General features: G+C 39.4%; 1 protein-coding gene across 2 annotated transcripts; it reads left to right on the top strand.

Annotated features, from left to right (window-relative positions):
• Nucleotides 1–281: 281 nt before the first annotated feature.
• LOC103722811 (inactive protein kinase SELMODRAFT_444075-like) lies at nt 282–13825 on the top strand. 2 transcript variants are annotated; one of them, XM_088722646.2, is made up of 10 exons: nt 282–419; nt 983–1835; nt 2693–2847; nt 2923–3017; nt 3211–4244; nt 5061–5221; nt 12683–12759; nt 12838–12985; nt 13202–13351; nt 13459–13825. In XM_088722646.2, exons 2-10 carry the CDS (start codon nt 1646–1648, stop codon nt 13522–13524), a joined length of 2076 nt encoding a protein of 691 aa, XP_088578772.2. In that variant the 5' UTR covers nt 282–419; nt 983–1645; the 3' UTR covers nt 13525–13825. The 2 variants fall into 2 exon arrangements, with proteins under 2 accessions (XP_088578772.2, XP_026655648.4); XM_026799847.4 differs by having other exon boundaries at nt 372–717.
• The last annotated feature ends 535 nt before the right edge of the window (nt 13826–14360 follow it).

The raw sequence follows: 14360 nt of genomic DNA, 5'->3' as shown, positions 1-14360 counted from the left end.
GTCTCAGACAGCAGCGGTCCTTCGCCAGGCCCGGTCCGGTGGTCCACCCAACCACACTGAGGACCGTAAAATATGACGGCGACTGGGGCCGTCATGTCCGGTCCGGTCCGTCCCATTCTTCTGGCCCCACCATGTTCTTTCCTGCCTCGGTGCCTCCATTAGAGCCTCTTATTTATTCACCTATTTACATTAATAGCCATTAGGACCGTAAAGGCGGGCTGTTTTTAAATTCCAGCATCGGACGGTTGGCATTTTATGGTTCCCCGTGTTCTTGTCCATTAGACATTCCGCGGTACACCGATCGCCGCGTGATGTCATACGTGGAGAAGGTTCGGAATGGAGGAAGGGAGGGGTATCTTGGAACAACAACCGTCCGATGGCGGTCCGGAGAGGGGACGTGAAGCTGAGGAAGAGAGAAGGCTAGTATCTCCTCTCTCTCTCCGCTTCTTCGCGTCGATCGCCTTCTCCTATTCCGTTTTCTTTTCTAGGGCTAGGGTTTACTTCTTGTTTTCCTAGAGATCTCGATTTCGATTTGATAGGGCTGGCTCTTTTTTTCGTGCTGCATTCTGATTCTTCTTCCCTCGGAGAAACGAAGATTTTGTTTTCCGATCGTTTTGAAAGATCGTCATGCAATGCCGTTGAACCAAGCTGGCTTTTGTTCGATTCTTTGCTGCAGTTTTAGGTTTAGGTCTTCAAGTTTCTTCGAAGATCCAAGAGGTTATTCGGATAAAACATCGAAAGATTTCTCTTTTTATGCTTTCCATGGACTGAGTTAGTTGTCCAGGATTCGGGTCCACTTAAGCAACTGTTTTATGTTTTTCTTGAGCTTTATTTGAGGGTGGGGTTATTGATGAGATTGTGTTAAAAGGGATTGACCAAAGATTCTTTTGATCTTATTGTCTCGCCCTTTCTTGTCATTTTCGGTGATTTGATCGATCGGTCGACTGATTTCTTGTTAACTATTGTTTTTTCTTCCCCGCAGGCGCTCCTTGTTTTCACCTTATTGGAGCTGTTTGGCTGACGGTTTCTAGGGTTTTGGGTCATCTGGTCTGAAGGGGATCAGGAAGTTTGTTACTGTGGAAAGGTCCCCGATTCCCCTTTTCCCTGTCCTTTCTGGCAAAAGTGATGGTACACCCATCAGAACCATGTTTCATGCTCTCTAGTTTTTGGTGTTTCCCTAACTATAGAAAAAAAAAACCTTTCTTTAAACGAAGAGCACATCTTTGTATGCTTGGAATGTCTGAATTATTGGAAGAAAAAGAAAGGTGCTGAGAAATAGCCTTCTAAGGGTTCCCGCAGGCATCAAGAAGGGAGAGGGAAGGATAAGAAAGATAAGGGGAGAAAGATTATGTGGTCGGGCGGGTTAAAGTTCTTGGGCATTTCATATGATCGGGTTGACAGGTCTTTATCTTTTTTGTGATTCCCTGCAAATAGTGACAAGGACAGCGAATTCCTGTCTCCTCGATTGGTATCTAACTTGTGCTATTGGTGTCCTAGTGATGGGAAGTTTTATTTTTCTAAAGCCTCTGTCTATTCTTTTTCTTCTTCCGGGTTCCCTTCCTCTGTTATTGACGGTGGGAGGCCTAGTTCTGTGAGGTGGGTATAAAGGTGAGAGTTTAGTTGAGGTTTTTGGGTTTGGCATTGGATGGGTGAGATGAATGCTAATCTGCACCAGAAGCTTGGAAAGACTGATAAGGGTCACGATGGGAGGGTTGTGGTAGCAGTGAAGGCTTCGAAGGAAATTCCAAGAACTGCCATTGTCTGGGCTTTAACCCATGTTGTTCAACCTGGTAGTTGTATCACCCTGTTGGTTGTGCTTCCGCCACACGGCTCAGGTATCATTTCTCCGAACTTTCTGTTTTGTTCTATCCTGAGAAATGCCGTGCGGTCCTTTGTTTGGCTTCCTTTAGTTTATTTTCTTCTTTGCTGGTCGATAACTGCTTGCGTTCTATTAAACTCACCACTGCGTTTGTTTTCTAAGTGTGCTTGTGTAGTCACTGCTTGTTCAGAGAAAGATCGCTTGCATGATCATTAGCTCATACTTCAATATTTTTGATTTAGCCTCAGCTAATATTTATCGATATTTTTTATATTGAAAGCTTGTTATTATGTAGCAAGAAAGCCACTTTTTTGGTTTGTGAAGTTATGTTCAGTATCAAGAAACAAATATACTATATTGGAGGAATGATTATTTTCAGCCTCCCTCATCATTGCTAAGGACTTGCATTAGTCTTCAATCACGTATAGGCCATTAATTGGTTGACAAGGACTATTTTTAAGCTTGGTATCATGGTAGAAAAGCATGTTTATGCAACAAGTCGATAGCACAATTTTGACCTTAGGTTTTAAGCAGATTGTATACCTCTCCGACGGTTTGGAGACCACAGGTAGCCTAGGAGTTGATGTAGTAGATACTGGGATAACCAGACTTCTGGAAAATCAGTTTCTAATGAATGATATGTTCAAAATCATTTACCAGAAAATTAGTATTTTTAGAAGTGCTCTTTTGGTTTAAGATTCTTGTCGATTATGTGCCTTTTCCCTGATCTGAGAATATCCTTGTAAGAGTGACAGTTTATATGGTAAAGCATTCATGAAGGAGAAAGAATTACTTACTTTCTGGGGTTCTACTGTGCGATATCTGACCCATTTTCTGCAGGGAAATACTAAGTTTGCTGAACCTATACTTCAGGTAGAAAAATATGGAGTTTTCCAAGATTTGCGGCTGACTGTGCCAGTGGTCACAGGAGGTCCTATTTTAGGACAGCTTTGGAGCAGAAGCCAGATATCGCAGACTTATGTTCCCAAATGATGCTTCAACTTCATGATTTTTATGATCCAAATAAGGTTAATCCATCAACTTTAATGTTAACTGTCTTTTTACTTCTCTTTGCTAACTAGCATACATCTTTTTCTCTACAGATAAATGTCAAGATAAAGATTGTTTCCAGATCACCTTGTGGTGTAGTGGCTGCTGAATCCAAGAGAGCTCAAGCAAACTGGGTTGTCTTGGACAAGTAATGATTAATTTGTAGAATATTTTCTTCTTGATTTAAAATGCTTTAAAAATTGGATTTTAGCTTTGCAAGGTTTGATTTTTTTTTTTTAAGTGTTACTCTGCATGCTAGATGAGGTATGCATATTATCGATTCTGTTATCCTTCTGATTTCTGACCCTGAAAGATCTTCAACTAATCACTTTCATATGCAGACAGCTGAAGCATGAGAAAAAGAAGTGCATGGAAGAACTTCAATGTAACATTGTAGTTGTGAAGCACTATCAACCTAAGGTTCTCCGATTAAATCTGATAGGATCACCTGATTTTGAGCCCCAAATGCGCTATCCATCACCTCCTGAGGAAGACAAATCACCTAAAAAAGACTCAAAACAAACCAGGGTTCCTCCTAAGTCCATCCGAGGGCCAGCCGTAACTCCTACAAGCAGTCCTGAAATTGGGACACCATTTACTGCTACCGAAGCTGGAACATCATCAGTATCAAGCTCAGATCCTGGAACATCGCAATTTTTTGCTTCTGAAGCAAATGGTGGTGTTAAGAATGAATCAGTAACCACAAAAGCGACCCGAGAAGTGGATATAACTAGCTCAGGGTCTGACAGTGAAAGCTCAAGTCCAACAACCATAGGTTCTCCGTATGGAATGTCTGAGATATTCAGCACGGCTCGAACATGTTCCAACCAAGTTGAGGAAATTTGTCAAAAATTCAAAGATAAAGCTCATATTTTCACAGCCAAAGTCTTACTGGAGAAGTTTTGTGAACTTGATGAGAAAGCAAGAGTCAGTATCCTGAACTATAAATCAGATAACGATTTCAGTGGAAATATTAGGGAAGCAATTTCACTGCCTAGAAATGCACCTCCAAGACCTCCTCCTTTATGTTCAATATGTCAACACAAGGCACCTGTGTTTGGAAAACCTCCTAGAAGATTCAGTTATGCTGAGCTGGAACTTGCAACAGGTGGATTTTCCCGTGCAAACTTCTTGGCTGAGGGTGGTTTTGGATTTGTTTACAGAGGGATGTTGCCTGATGGTCAGGCCATTGCCGTAAAGCAGCACAAACTGGCTAGCTCTCAAGGAGATCTTGAATTCTGCTCTGAGGTGGAGGTTTTAAGCTGTGCGCAGCATCGCAATGTTGTGATGCTAATTGGTTTCTGCGTTGAAGACAAGAGAAGGTTGCTGGTTTATGAATATATCTGCAATGGTTCACTGGATTCCCATCTCTATGGTAAATAGCTAACAATTAAAGTTCAAACTATTGATTTACTCTGACTTTTATGGCTGTTTAATATGGAAACTTTTAGTTCTTTCAATTCATTCTGGATTGCTCAGGCCTTCCCTCTTAAAATCTAGCAATCATATCTTGATTAGGTCATCAAAATTATATTCACAAAAATGAGTCTTTTTTATATTAAAATTCATGAGGTTCGAAAATATGTCACTGGCTTGTCTAAGACCATTTTAGATTTTTTTTCTTTTCTGAAGAACAAAACTCTTGACACTTAATGTGATGTCTTCAAATAAGGGGCTTTGTAAGGTATTTATAGGGCAACATTAATTAGCTTCAACTGGGGTAGCAGCATTGTGCTGCTCCTGAACGTGCAGCACATGTGCATGAGATGGTTATTATGCATACCCGTTTTCAGGCTTAGTTACAGCAGCTGTCTGCCGGCTAGTATGTGTACACATTTTAAACATCTGAGCCATCTGCACAGGTGTTCTGCATTCTGTGGGATTAGCAATATCTTGAAAGTAATGTTTCAAGTGCAGGGGGCCACAGACCTAATCTGCTTCCATCTGACCAATATAACCTAGACTGGTGGGCTTTCAAGTAGCATTCCACTGGAAAATGGAAACCAGAAGACACCTTTTGGCACCTGCAAAAGCAGAATGTCTAGCACCAATGAGGTTTGGTGCCTTGTGTAGGTGCTCACTAATTGTGTTTTACAGAAATCAAAACCACAGCCTGCCATCAAGGAAGGGTTATTCAAGGAACTGTATAGCATTGAATGGAAGTAATTCTTAAAGGTTTAAATCTTTGTAGGTTGTAATCAAAAGCCTTTGGAATGGTCTGCTAGACAAACAATTGCAGTGGGAGCAGCTCGAGGTTTGAGATACCTTCATGAAGAGTGCAGGGTGGGCTGCATAGTCCACCGTGACATGAGGTCAAACAACATTCTTGTCACCCATGATTTTGAACCAATGGTATAGCCTTTCTTTATCTTTTTTACATTCTTTTATTTTAGTTACTTTGATGATGCCTTATGAGTTAAAACATGTTTTTTTTTTTGAAGAGCTTTCTCTTGCTATTTAAAATTTTATTCTATTTAAACATTACATCTCTTATGAAAATTCTCCATATTTTGTCAAGTCCAAAAATTGTATTCTTCATCTTGAACCTTTATACGGCCTCTAGATATGTCCTTGACTACATGGAGAAGTATATGTCCTGCTCAAGTTTTCTTTTCATGTCTAAAAAACTTATCACACTCTTATTTGTACTTATCTTGATTTGTTAAGGTTTACTTTGCATAAGATGGGAAATATGATCCTATACTCAGTGTAATGCTGATACATTTTATGCCTTCATAACCACAAATATAACCATTCCTAGCATGCTTTATTCCCTCAATTGGTGCTATTAAACAAACTAACCATTACTTTAATTTTTACTTCCCAGTTTCCTCTATTTAGATTGGACCCTAAGCTGAAAAGTTTCACATTTCTTACCTGGCTGCTTTGTTTTGTAAAATCAGACATGATATTTGGAGCAGTTTAGGGTGGACATGGCAAATTGACTTAATTGCCTTCAGTTTTTTATGTGTGTTTGTCTTTAAATAAAATCTGATGGCTTGGAGTTCTTTTTACAACAGCAAATCTCATCACTTCCATGCATCTGCTTGTTTTGGGGCCTATGGTTTTTTAATACAAAATGCATTTCACCATTGTAGTATCTTATGCTGCCTCCCACAATCTCTCCCTACCTCCACTACCTGCATGATTTCCATTCATCACAATCCTTTTGCTTAATGTCTCTTTTGAGAAAACATTTTAGTCATTAATTTTGTCTAATCATTCTTTTTCTTTTGAATTTTTTACAAAAAACTAAATTATACATGTGTTATTTACTTCTCAACTTCTTAATTCACTCCCCCACCTAAATTTTGTCTTCCATTATTCTATAAAGATCTAGTTGTGGGTATATTTTAATCTATCATTCATGGCAATCATTTACAAATATTGAGGTTGTTGGCTTTAGCACTAGCATTTTTTTAAATACCAAGTTTTTTTTTTTGCATATTGCACCTAGGATTTTGCCAATACTATGTATTAGATCTTTCCTTATCTTTATTTGCAAATCAACCTAGATAACATTATCAAGACAGCCTTTGGGTTAAGGTAACTCTAGAGAAGCTATCAGTGTTGGCATTAGTGGGGACTTCCTTTTTGTGATCAAAATCATCCTTGTTGATGTGGTCCCTTCATTTTCTTCTACATGCATGGGTCCCTTTTTTTTCTTCTTTGCTTTCGGTAGGCGGAGATGAGTGCCTTCGATAGGAGAGTGCCCTAGGACATGGTGTCTCCTCCAAGGCCATCAGTGAGCTCCATAGTCACTATGACATTGCCTGCCTCCTTTTCTACGCCCATGTCCTCTTCTATGCTCGCTCAATCTTTGTCCCCGTCTCACCCTCTCTTCTTTCCCCACCATCCATGACCATTAGAGATAAAGAAGAAATGGTTTGTTGGGAGCTCCAATACGTCGCCAAAGTAAACTGGGGAGGACATAAACAATGTCCTCCATTTTCCTCCAGCCATAGGCAAGGTCACCCTATTCTAGAGTTGTTCTTGGGCTAGGCCTCGGTCCTAAACTCTATTCATTTTTAATCGAGCTTCGGGCCATGCCTATGTAAAATTAGACATTTTTTGTGCCCAAGCCCGGCCCAGGATGAGCTTTACCCTATACCTAGGGCATCGTTCGAGGTCTCCAATTTGGCCAAGCTTTCCCCTAGAAGTCCTAGACCCAAGCTCGTCCGTTCAAATCTCTCTCAAAGGGGAGGCAGAGCATTCATATCTTAACATCTTTTGGTTGAACTCCTTGTCCAGCACCATCACCTTTGCCCTACTGATGAACTTGAACCGGTGAAACCTCATCCTTTGTCGCCTCGCCATGCAAGAGCTAGGCTTGCAGGAGGCTGTGGCCTGCAACAGCAACCCATTCAACTTCGACACCTCCCTACTCCCCTGTGCCATTTATTTTGGATGTCATGGTACTGGTTTTGATAATTTGGAAGTAGCTGTGGCTTGGCGACCGTGCCTTCTACATTGAGCACGATGATGTTTAAGAGGATGCGAGCTGACACAACGGTGGAGGCAATGGAGAGGTGCAACGGGCTGCTGTTCTAGCAGGCGATGTTCAACTTCATGTTCTCCACCGTGCTGGACCAAATCAGGTGCTAGCAAGGGTGTTGTAGAGATAGAGCAGATGCTGAGGCTAGGGTGGGTTGGGGCGGTGGTAATGGGTCCAGTTTGGCTCAAGGGTGGTGAGGGCGGTGGCACCGGTGGCAATGCTGCTGAGGGTGTTGGAGGTGGTGGTGGTGCAGGTGGTAGAAGGAGAAAGAAGTATACCCTATTTTCTTTACCTTAAAGTGGACCCCGTTTAGAATAACCAGCATAGTCATCTTACACCTTTGGCTAACCTAACTAGAGATCGTGCTTAATATGGGAGGTGGAACCCTAACTGAAGCGTCGTCTTGCAAATATAAGTAACTTTATTTGGGTCAATTTGCAAATAGGGATAAAGGTAGGTTTAATATGTAATATTGGCAAAATTCTGGCTACAATATGTAATAAAATTTAAGAAACAACATAGCATCAAATCATGAGTAGTTGCATGAGTTCAAAATGATCATGAGATCTTCAAACGTGAACTTGTATTATGTTTATGCAAGACCATTCTGCAAGTGCTAATTCAAATTATGTATATGCATTCAGTGGCAGGAGGGTTCGTCACCATGACTTGAATTATAAGGAACCAACTTACTGAGACTATAACATTGAACATTGTTCAGTCAGATCTTTTGTTGTTCAATGTGTGCTATTAGGGTAACCTACCGAATCTTATTTACAAGCTTCAAGTGACTTTGTTGATTGGAAATTGATATTTATTTGAGGGGGAGTATATACATACCTACAAACATGCATATGTATGTATGCATGTATGTACATACCTACTTACATAGCTGCCAGACTCTCCCCCATCATCGACCTCCTTTATATCTCTTCATCGATGATGACTGCAAGGTTGCAGCCTTGCTGACATCCATCCTTGTCCTCATCATTGATCTCAAGCCGTTGGGCTAGGAAGAGGAAGAGAAGGGAGGGAGGATGATGTGGGGAGAAACAGGAAGGGAAGGGAGAGACATTTCAATATTTTATTTATTTTTTTGCTAGAAAGAAGGATAACATTGTAGGTGTATGCGGGCCCACCTTTCTTTCCTCTTCTCCCATCTTCTCTAATGGGTTACAATTTTACTTTTTTTATTTTTTTCCTTTTATTTTCTCCCTTCAGTCTCCTCTGGTAAATTTTGCAGGAGATTATTTTAAGTTAGTAGTGAAAATCTCTCTCAATGAGATTATAATCATGTAACATTCGTGATTTTATACATATTATGAATTTTTGTTAAAAATATTCCATACATATTGTGTTTCTAAATATATCTGATGCAGCTATGTAAAATGCTTTTCAAAATGCAAATAAGGAAAATAAGATCAAAATTAAAAAGGAAGAATATATAAAAAATAACCATATATAATATATAGTTATCATAATCAATTCTCAGTTTTTGGCAAAGGAGCAAAAGCAATTAATGTGGGAGGCAACGATCCGACCAATCAAGAATGGGTTGGTTCTAGTTTGTTCTCAATTGGGTTACCTATCGATGTTATTCCAAAAATAAATCAATAATAAAAGGTGCATTATATAAAGTAAAATATAATACATCTAAAGACATCTAAAGAAGGCCCCCTCCTTAAGTGGTGTTCTAGACTTGCCGTTGTGTTTAAGAAAAGGCTCACAACAAGTTGGTGAAGAGTGATGAGACCATGCACCCATGAGTTTCTTTGATGTTTATATCCTATCTTGATGATCTTCTATACCAATAAAATGATTAGCATAATACATCTAAAGACATCTAAAGAAGGCCCCCTCCTTAAGTGATGTCCTAGACTTGCCATTGTTTTTAAGAAAAGGCTCACAACAAGTTGGTGAAGAGTGATGAGGCCATGCACCCATGAGTTTCTTTGATGTTTATATCTTATCTCGATGATCTTCTATACCAATAAAATGATTGGCTTTGATGTTTTTTAATCTTGTTTTGATTTGATCAGGTGATTTGTGGCAATTTGTAAAACATAAAAAATTTAGTGGTGATTATGAGATGAAATCCATTATGATATGAGCGGAAAGAATAGATTTTTTGCTGGTGGTGATGAGATGAAGGTTCATGACCATGGAATTTTAGATGTATATTAATCATTCACATCTTTTACAGAAATGGTAAATTCTTGATTCTATTTTTGGTAGAGTTCCTTTGCTCTACAACCGAAAAAATTATGACCAAATTTTTTAGGGCAATGGTATGAAATTGAGTCAAAAAATGCTGACTTGCATTGTAGTTCCATAATCTATACTTGGTTTGCTTTTCAACCACTCACGTGATACACTGATGATGTGTGATTTGAACTGGACCTCTTCAATTCAAAGACGAGGTGGAGAAGATCCCCAGTTTATTCTGCTGATATGATTTTAGCTGGATCCTTACAATTTAGAGACGAGCTAGAGAAGATCCGAACTCTTCATTTCTAGAGATCAACCAACTTACTCTACCTTTGCCCAGTATTTGAAGTTGTTGTTCTTTGCCTATTCATGAGTTTACTTAAGAGTTTCCAGTATTTGAAGCTGTTAGTGTAATGTAACTATAGGATTGTTTACTTCTGTCTTTTTTTTACGAAGAAGATAGTATCTGTTTCTTCACATATTTCATAATACATTATATTATACAAAATTAAACCATGTTTTATTAAATTTAAGTAACTTTGTTATCTTTTCTCAAACAAAATCAAATAATGTCTATTCCCTACTCATTTTTGCTATGATCATTCCCATATTCTATGGCACGTGCATCGCACATGCTTCAACTAGTAAATATACAAGTGACAGATATCAAGTTTTGCCATGAACCTCAGATGCAGATAGTGAGGTTTTAAACCCAGCGATGCTCTTGAAGTTGCAATGAGTTTGGGGCACAATTAATTTTGAGAAGTGCAATTACTTCCTGCAAGGAGCTGACCCATTGCTTCATGGGATGTTGTCCTGCTTAATGGCCTATATTAAACAATGAGTCCTTGCTTTTGCATCTCGAGGTGCACCTTAAAATCTATCAAGTGGCAATGGAGCGATGATGGCTGCAAGTTGCGGCCATGATGGTGCTAGTGCTCGTAAACTGGTGGGGAAAATGGTGTTGGATGGCTGTTGGTGGCAGCAGCTGTCATGGCAGTGGTGGGGGGAGTGACAGTGGAGGGGTGGCGACGGTGATGATCAGGCAATGTCCATGGTGATGGTGGCAGATCATGATGGTGGCTACCAGCCATGGCTGATGGGTTGTAGTGGTGGCTATAGATGACAATTGTGGCTTGGTGGTGGCATAGACATTGACGGAGGAGGTAGAGGTGTAGTAGTAATAGCATGTTATATCATTCTCATTATCCAAATCATTTGAAAGAGATTTTTCCATGATTTTTGCATTCAAAAATTTCAAAAAAAAAGTTTTAAAAGCAAAAAAAAAAAAAGCAACAACATTATCAAGTATGTTTTCTGCGTCGGATTTGATTTTGTTTATTTCTTAAAAGAGTACAAGTAGTAGTAGCAATGCTATAGAGTGCCTTAATCTTAACAAGGCACATAAGTATAATTGTGGACCACTCTGTCCTATCATAGCCTTTTGTCATTCCAATGTTAGAATGAAGCTGTGTGCGCATTTTTGTGTGTGTATATGGAATAATACAACCGTAAGTAAATGACTCGACATTTTTCCTCTAACAAACTTACCTTCAAGAGGAAGATGCTTTTTTCTTTTATCACGTTAATATGCATGAGAAATCTGAGGCATTAGTTTTTTTAAGGCTACTCTGCCTGTTATTCTCTATTTAGTTTACATTTATGTTTTGAGTATCAGAGCATATGGTAGACTCACTTTTTCACATCAATTCAACATATTGACAATTGATAAATGCTTGTTGAAACTCATCTGCAGAAGTTCCTGGAACTCAGTTAAAAGGGAAAAAAAAAACAGAAAAAACGAAACTTGTGTAACTTTTGCCTCCCTGATCTCCACCATTTTGAACTTCAGACAGTATAATTAGGTGCATTAGAAATTAAAGGAGAACCTAAGCCATCTGGATCAGGGCATTTAAGTTTCCCACTGCCGTACAGGTCATGCTTCACTATTTTTTCCGTCTAATGCCATTCTGCCTATAAATATTTGATGAATTTTAACCTTTCAAAAATCTGAATGAACTTATATACATGCTTCTTAGATAAGAAGAGCATACAATTATTCTCACCATTGAACCTCTCATCAAACCTTTTCTTTTTTTTTTATTATTCTTTCCTCCATGTGTCTCATTATTTTACACTTATTCAATCATTCTACTTACAAGCCTTGCTTTTTCTTCTCAGAAGCCCTCCACTGTTTTAATGGAGAAAAAACCATAACAATAAATATCCAGATGACTTTCTCCTTTCTTTATTTTATTCCGGTCTTCCATCTTATTGGGCCCTTGCATGTACATCTCTATTCATAATCACTTATTTTTCCTAAAATGGTGACACAAGCTTCCAGATTTCTCATCAAGAAGCCATTGCTACCATCCTTGAAGCAGGAACACATCTCTTTCCGAACTTCCATCAGCTTTAATAGATTGGACATTCGATTTAATGCAAACCTAGCTAAAGCACATTATAAGTGAAGCCTGACCACTTTGGGGATACGAGGTACCAATCTCATATGCATTAGGTTAGACCATCTCTGAAATTTTACCAATATATGATTTTATCGGACAGCATTGTAAAAACCAAATGGTTATGACTAGAAACAGTGTGCTGTATATGTACTAGAACTTGCAAATGCAGGTTATATTAGGCAACGGTAATGGCTTTGAAGTAACACAATACAAGTAAAACAAGCAAAAGAGGCTGCCCATAATCATGGTCTATCCTTCTATGTACGCCAGTGTCTCAATATATGTACCAGGGAAATGGTAGCCTATGGCCTAACCCTTATTATGAATGTTTTATCAGAATCCGTGATTGGCAATAGACTTTCACGTGGTAAGATGAATATCTGGCTTATGTATCACATACACGGTTACATATTTGTTATTCTATTTTCGATTTTTTTTTTTTGCCGTGTAAAAAGTTACCAATTTTCTTGTTCGAACCCTTCTTTGCATCATTAATGTATTGCTCCAGGATCTTATGGCAGTTCATTTGAGGTTAAGCTAATTTAAAAAGATCCATGTCCTGCTGCTTGTGCCTTTCAATTCAGCATGCAATGATTGGACAGAATGATCGATAAGGCATCTGACCCTGGTCATCTACTTTTGAAGGTTGGAGACTTTGGCTTGGCGAGATGGCAGCCTGATGTAGACCACGGTTTGGAAACACGGGCAATTGGCACCTTTGGGTACACAACTAGAATGAGGATCATGTCCTATTTGTATTATAATTGGTAAGAAAGCTAAATAATTTCTTTATTTCTTAGGTATCTGGCTCCAGAATATGCCGAGACTGGACAAATCACAGAGAAGGCAGATGTGTATTCCTTTGGCGTTGTACTCATGGAGCTTATTTCGGGACGGAAAGCAGTGGATATTAGTCGTCCAAGGGATCAGCGGTGTCTCGCTGAATGGGTAAGTTGTATGCAGCATTTATATCTTCATAGACAAGCACAATAAAAGTTAAATCATATGCACTGAATTAGACCTTATAATCATGCTGATTTGGTACTTGAATTGGGGAATAATCGCTTACCTTAAACTGGCCACACAGTTGCACTTGCCAATGTATTTTGCTATCATCATGGAAATCTACTCCGCAGTCTCATTGCTCATACTTTGTTCGAGCAGGCTCGCCCTTTATTGGATGAATGTGCGATAGATGAGCTCGTAGACCCACGATTAGGAAATTGCTACTCTGAATATGAGGTTTGTTGCATGTTGTATGCAGCATCATTGTGCATCAGACGTGAACCTCATGCAAGGCCACGAATGTCTCAGGTAATCCTGAGTCGTTAACAAAAACTCGCAGCCTAGCATTATGTGACAAACTAGAAACGGTGTGCAATTTCCTAATCTTTCAAATTCGTGTATAATTTCTTGGAAAGGTGCTCCATATACTCGAGGGGAACAGTGTGCTGGAACAGAAATTACAGTACAACACCTTGATATGACGCTGTAAACAAAAGCTCAGAAAAGTGGCCGGATAAGATTGTGTATCATTGCAAGGGCCCCCAGAGGGCTTGATCCAAAAGCTTTCCCGTGAGGCTTTAAGGGCAGCACGTTGGGAGAGAAGGCTCGGCTCGTCTTATGTGGAAGACAATAATTGTAGATAGGATGTGATGTGTAACCCACCCACTATGGGCCCCTTTTAAATGATCTGTTGTCCATATTTTGCCATGTTTTGTGGTAGTCCTGTATGTATCGTATGGTAACTGGTATTCTTAATGTTAATGGCAGTATAGGTGCTAATAAGTGATTCATGGAGGTACGGTGAGGCTATAGATCTGCTTTTCAGTGTGTTTACGTACCAGGAAGCAGCTTAAGGTCAGAATCAGATGATGAATTCAGCTAGGGTAAAACACGTACTTCAGCTGCGTTTCCGCCTTACAGCGCCCTTATCCAACAAAAGCATGGAGACCGGCAATCCTATCCGAGGGTGGCCCCATTCACCAATTTAGCTGTAACGGACCATCCGAAAGAATTTCTAAAAGGTGGTGGTCCACTTAGCCATGTCCAACAGAAAAACTGCCAAATCCTTGAGCACCAAAGACGAACCCAATACGATAATATAAAATCACTCACGAAAATATACCTTTTACAATGGAGAAAAGAATAGAAGGGTCGAAACAGCTAGACTCCCTGCGAAGACCATAAGAAAGTTTGTGATACTAGTTAGAACAGTGCATAAAACTCTCCTTGGCCTAAAGCCCTACCTTCTAAGTAATATTGAAAAATTTAGAAACATCTATAGCCTATTGCTTCAAGCACGGACTCAACTTGTAACCTT

The sequence above is a fragment of the Phoenix dactylifera genome, chromosome 5, assembly GCF_051530095.1.
Source record: "Phoenix dactylifera cultivar Ajwa chromosome 5, Ajwa_hap1_PhDact_Kaust_v1.1, whole genome shotgun sequence".
Lineage (NCBI taxonomy): Eukaryota > Viridiplantae > Streptophyta > Magnoliopsida > Arecales > Arecaceae > Phoenix > Phoenix dactylifera.
Note: the sequence above shows the minus strand (reverse complement) of the source record. Positions and strands in the feature narration are given on the sequence as shown.

Excerpts from the sequence above, each read along its gene's own strand:
- LOC103722811 (XM_088722646.2), top strand. The coding sequence starts at position 1,646 with ATGGGTGAGATGAATGCTAATCTGCACCAGAAGCTTGGAAAGACTGAT. Across the intron at positions 5,222-12,682 it reads CCCATGATTTTGAACCAATG|GTTGGAGACTTTGGCTTGGC; the intron begins GTATAGCCTTTC and ends CTACTTTTGAAG. Across the intron at positions 13,352-13,458 it reads CAAGGCCACGAATGTCTCAG|GTGCTCCATATACTCGAGGG; the intron begins GTAATCCTGAGT and ends TTTCTTGGAAAG.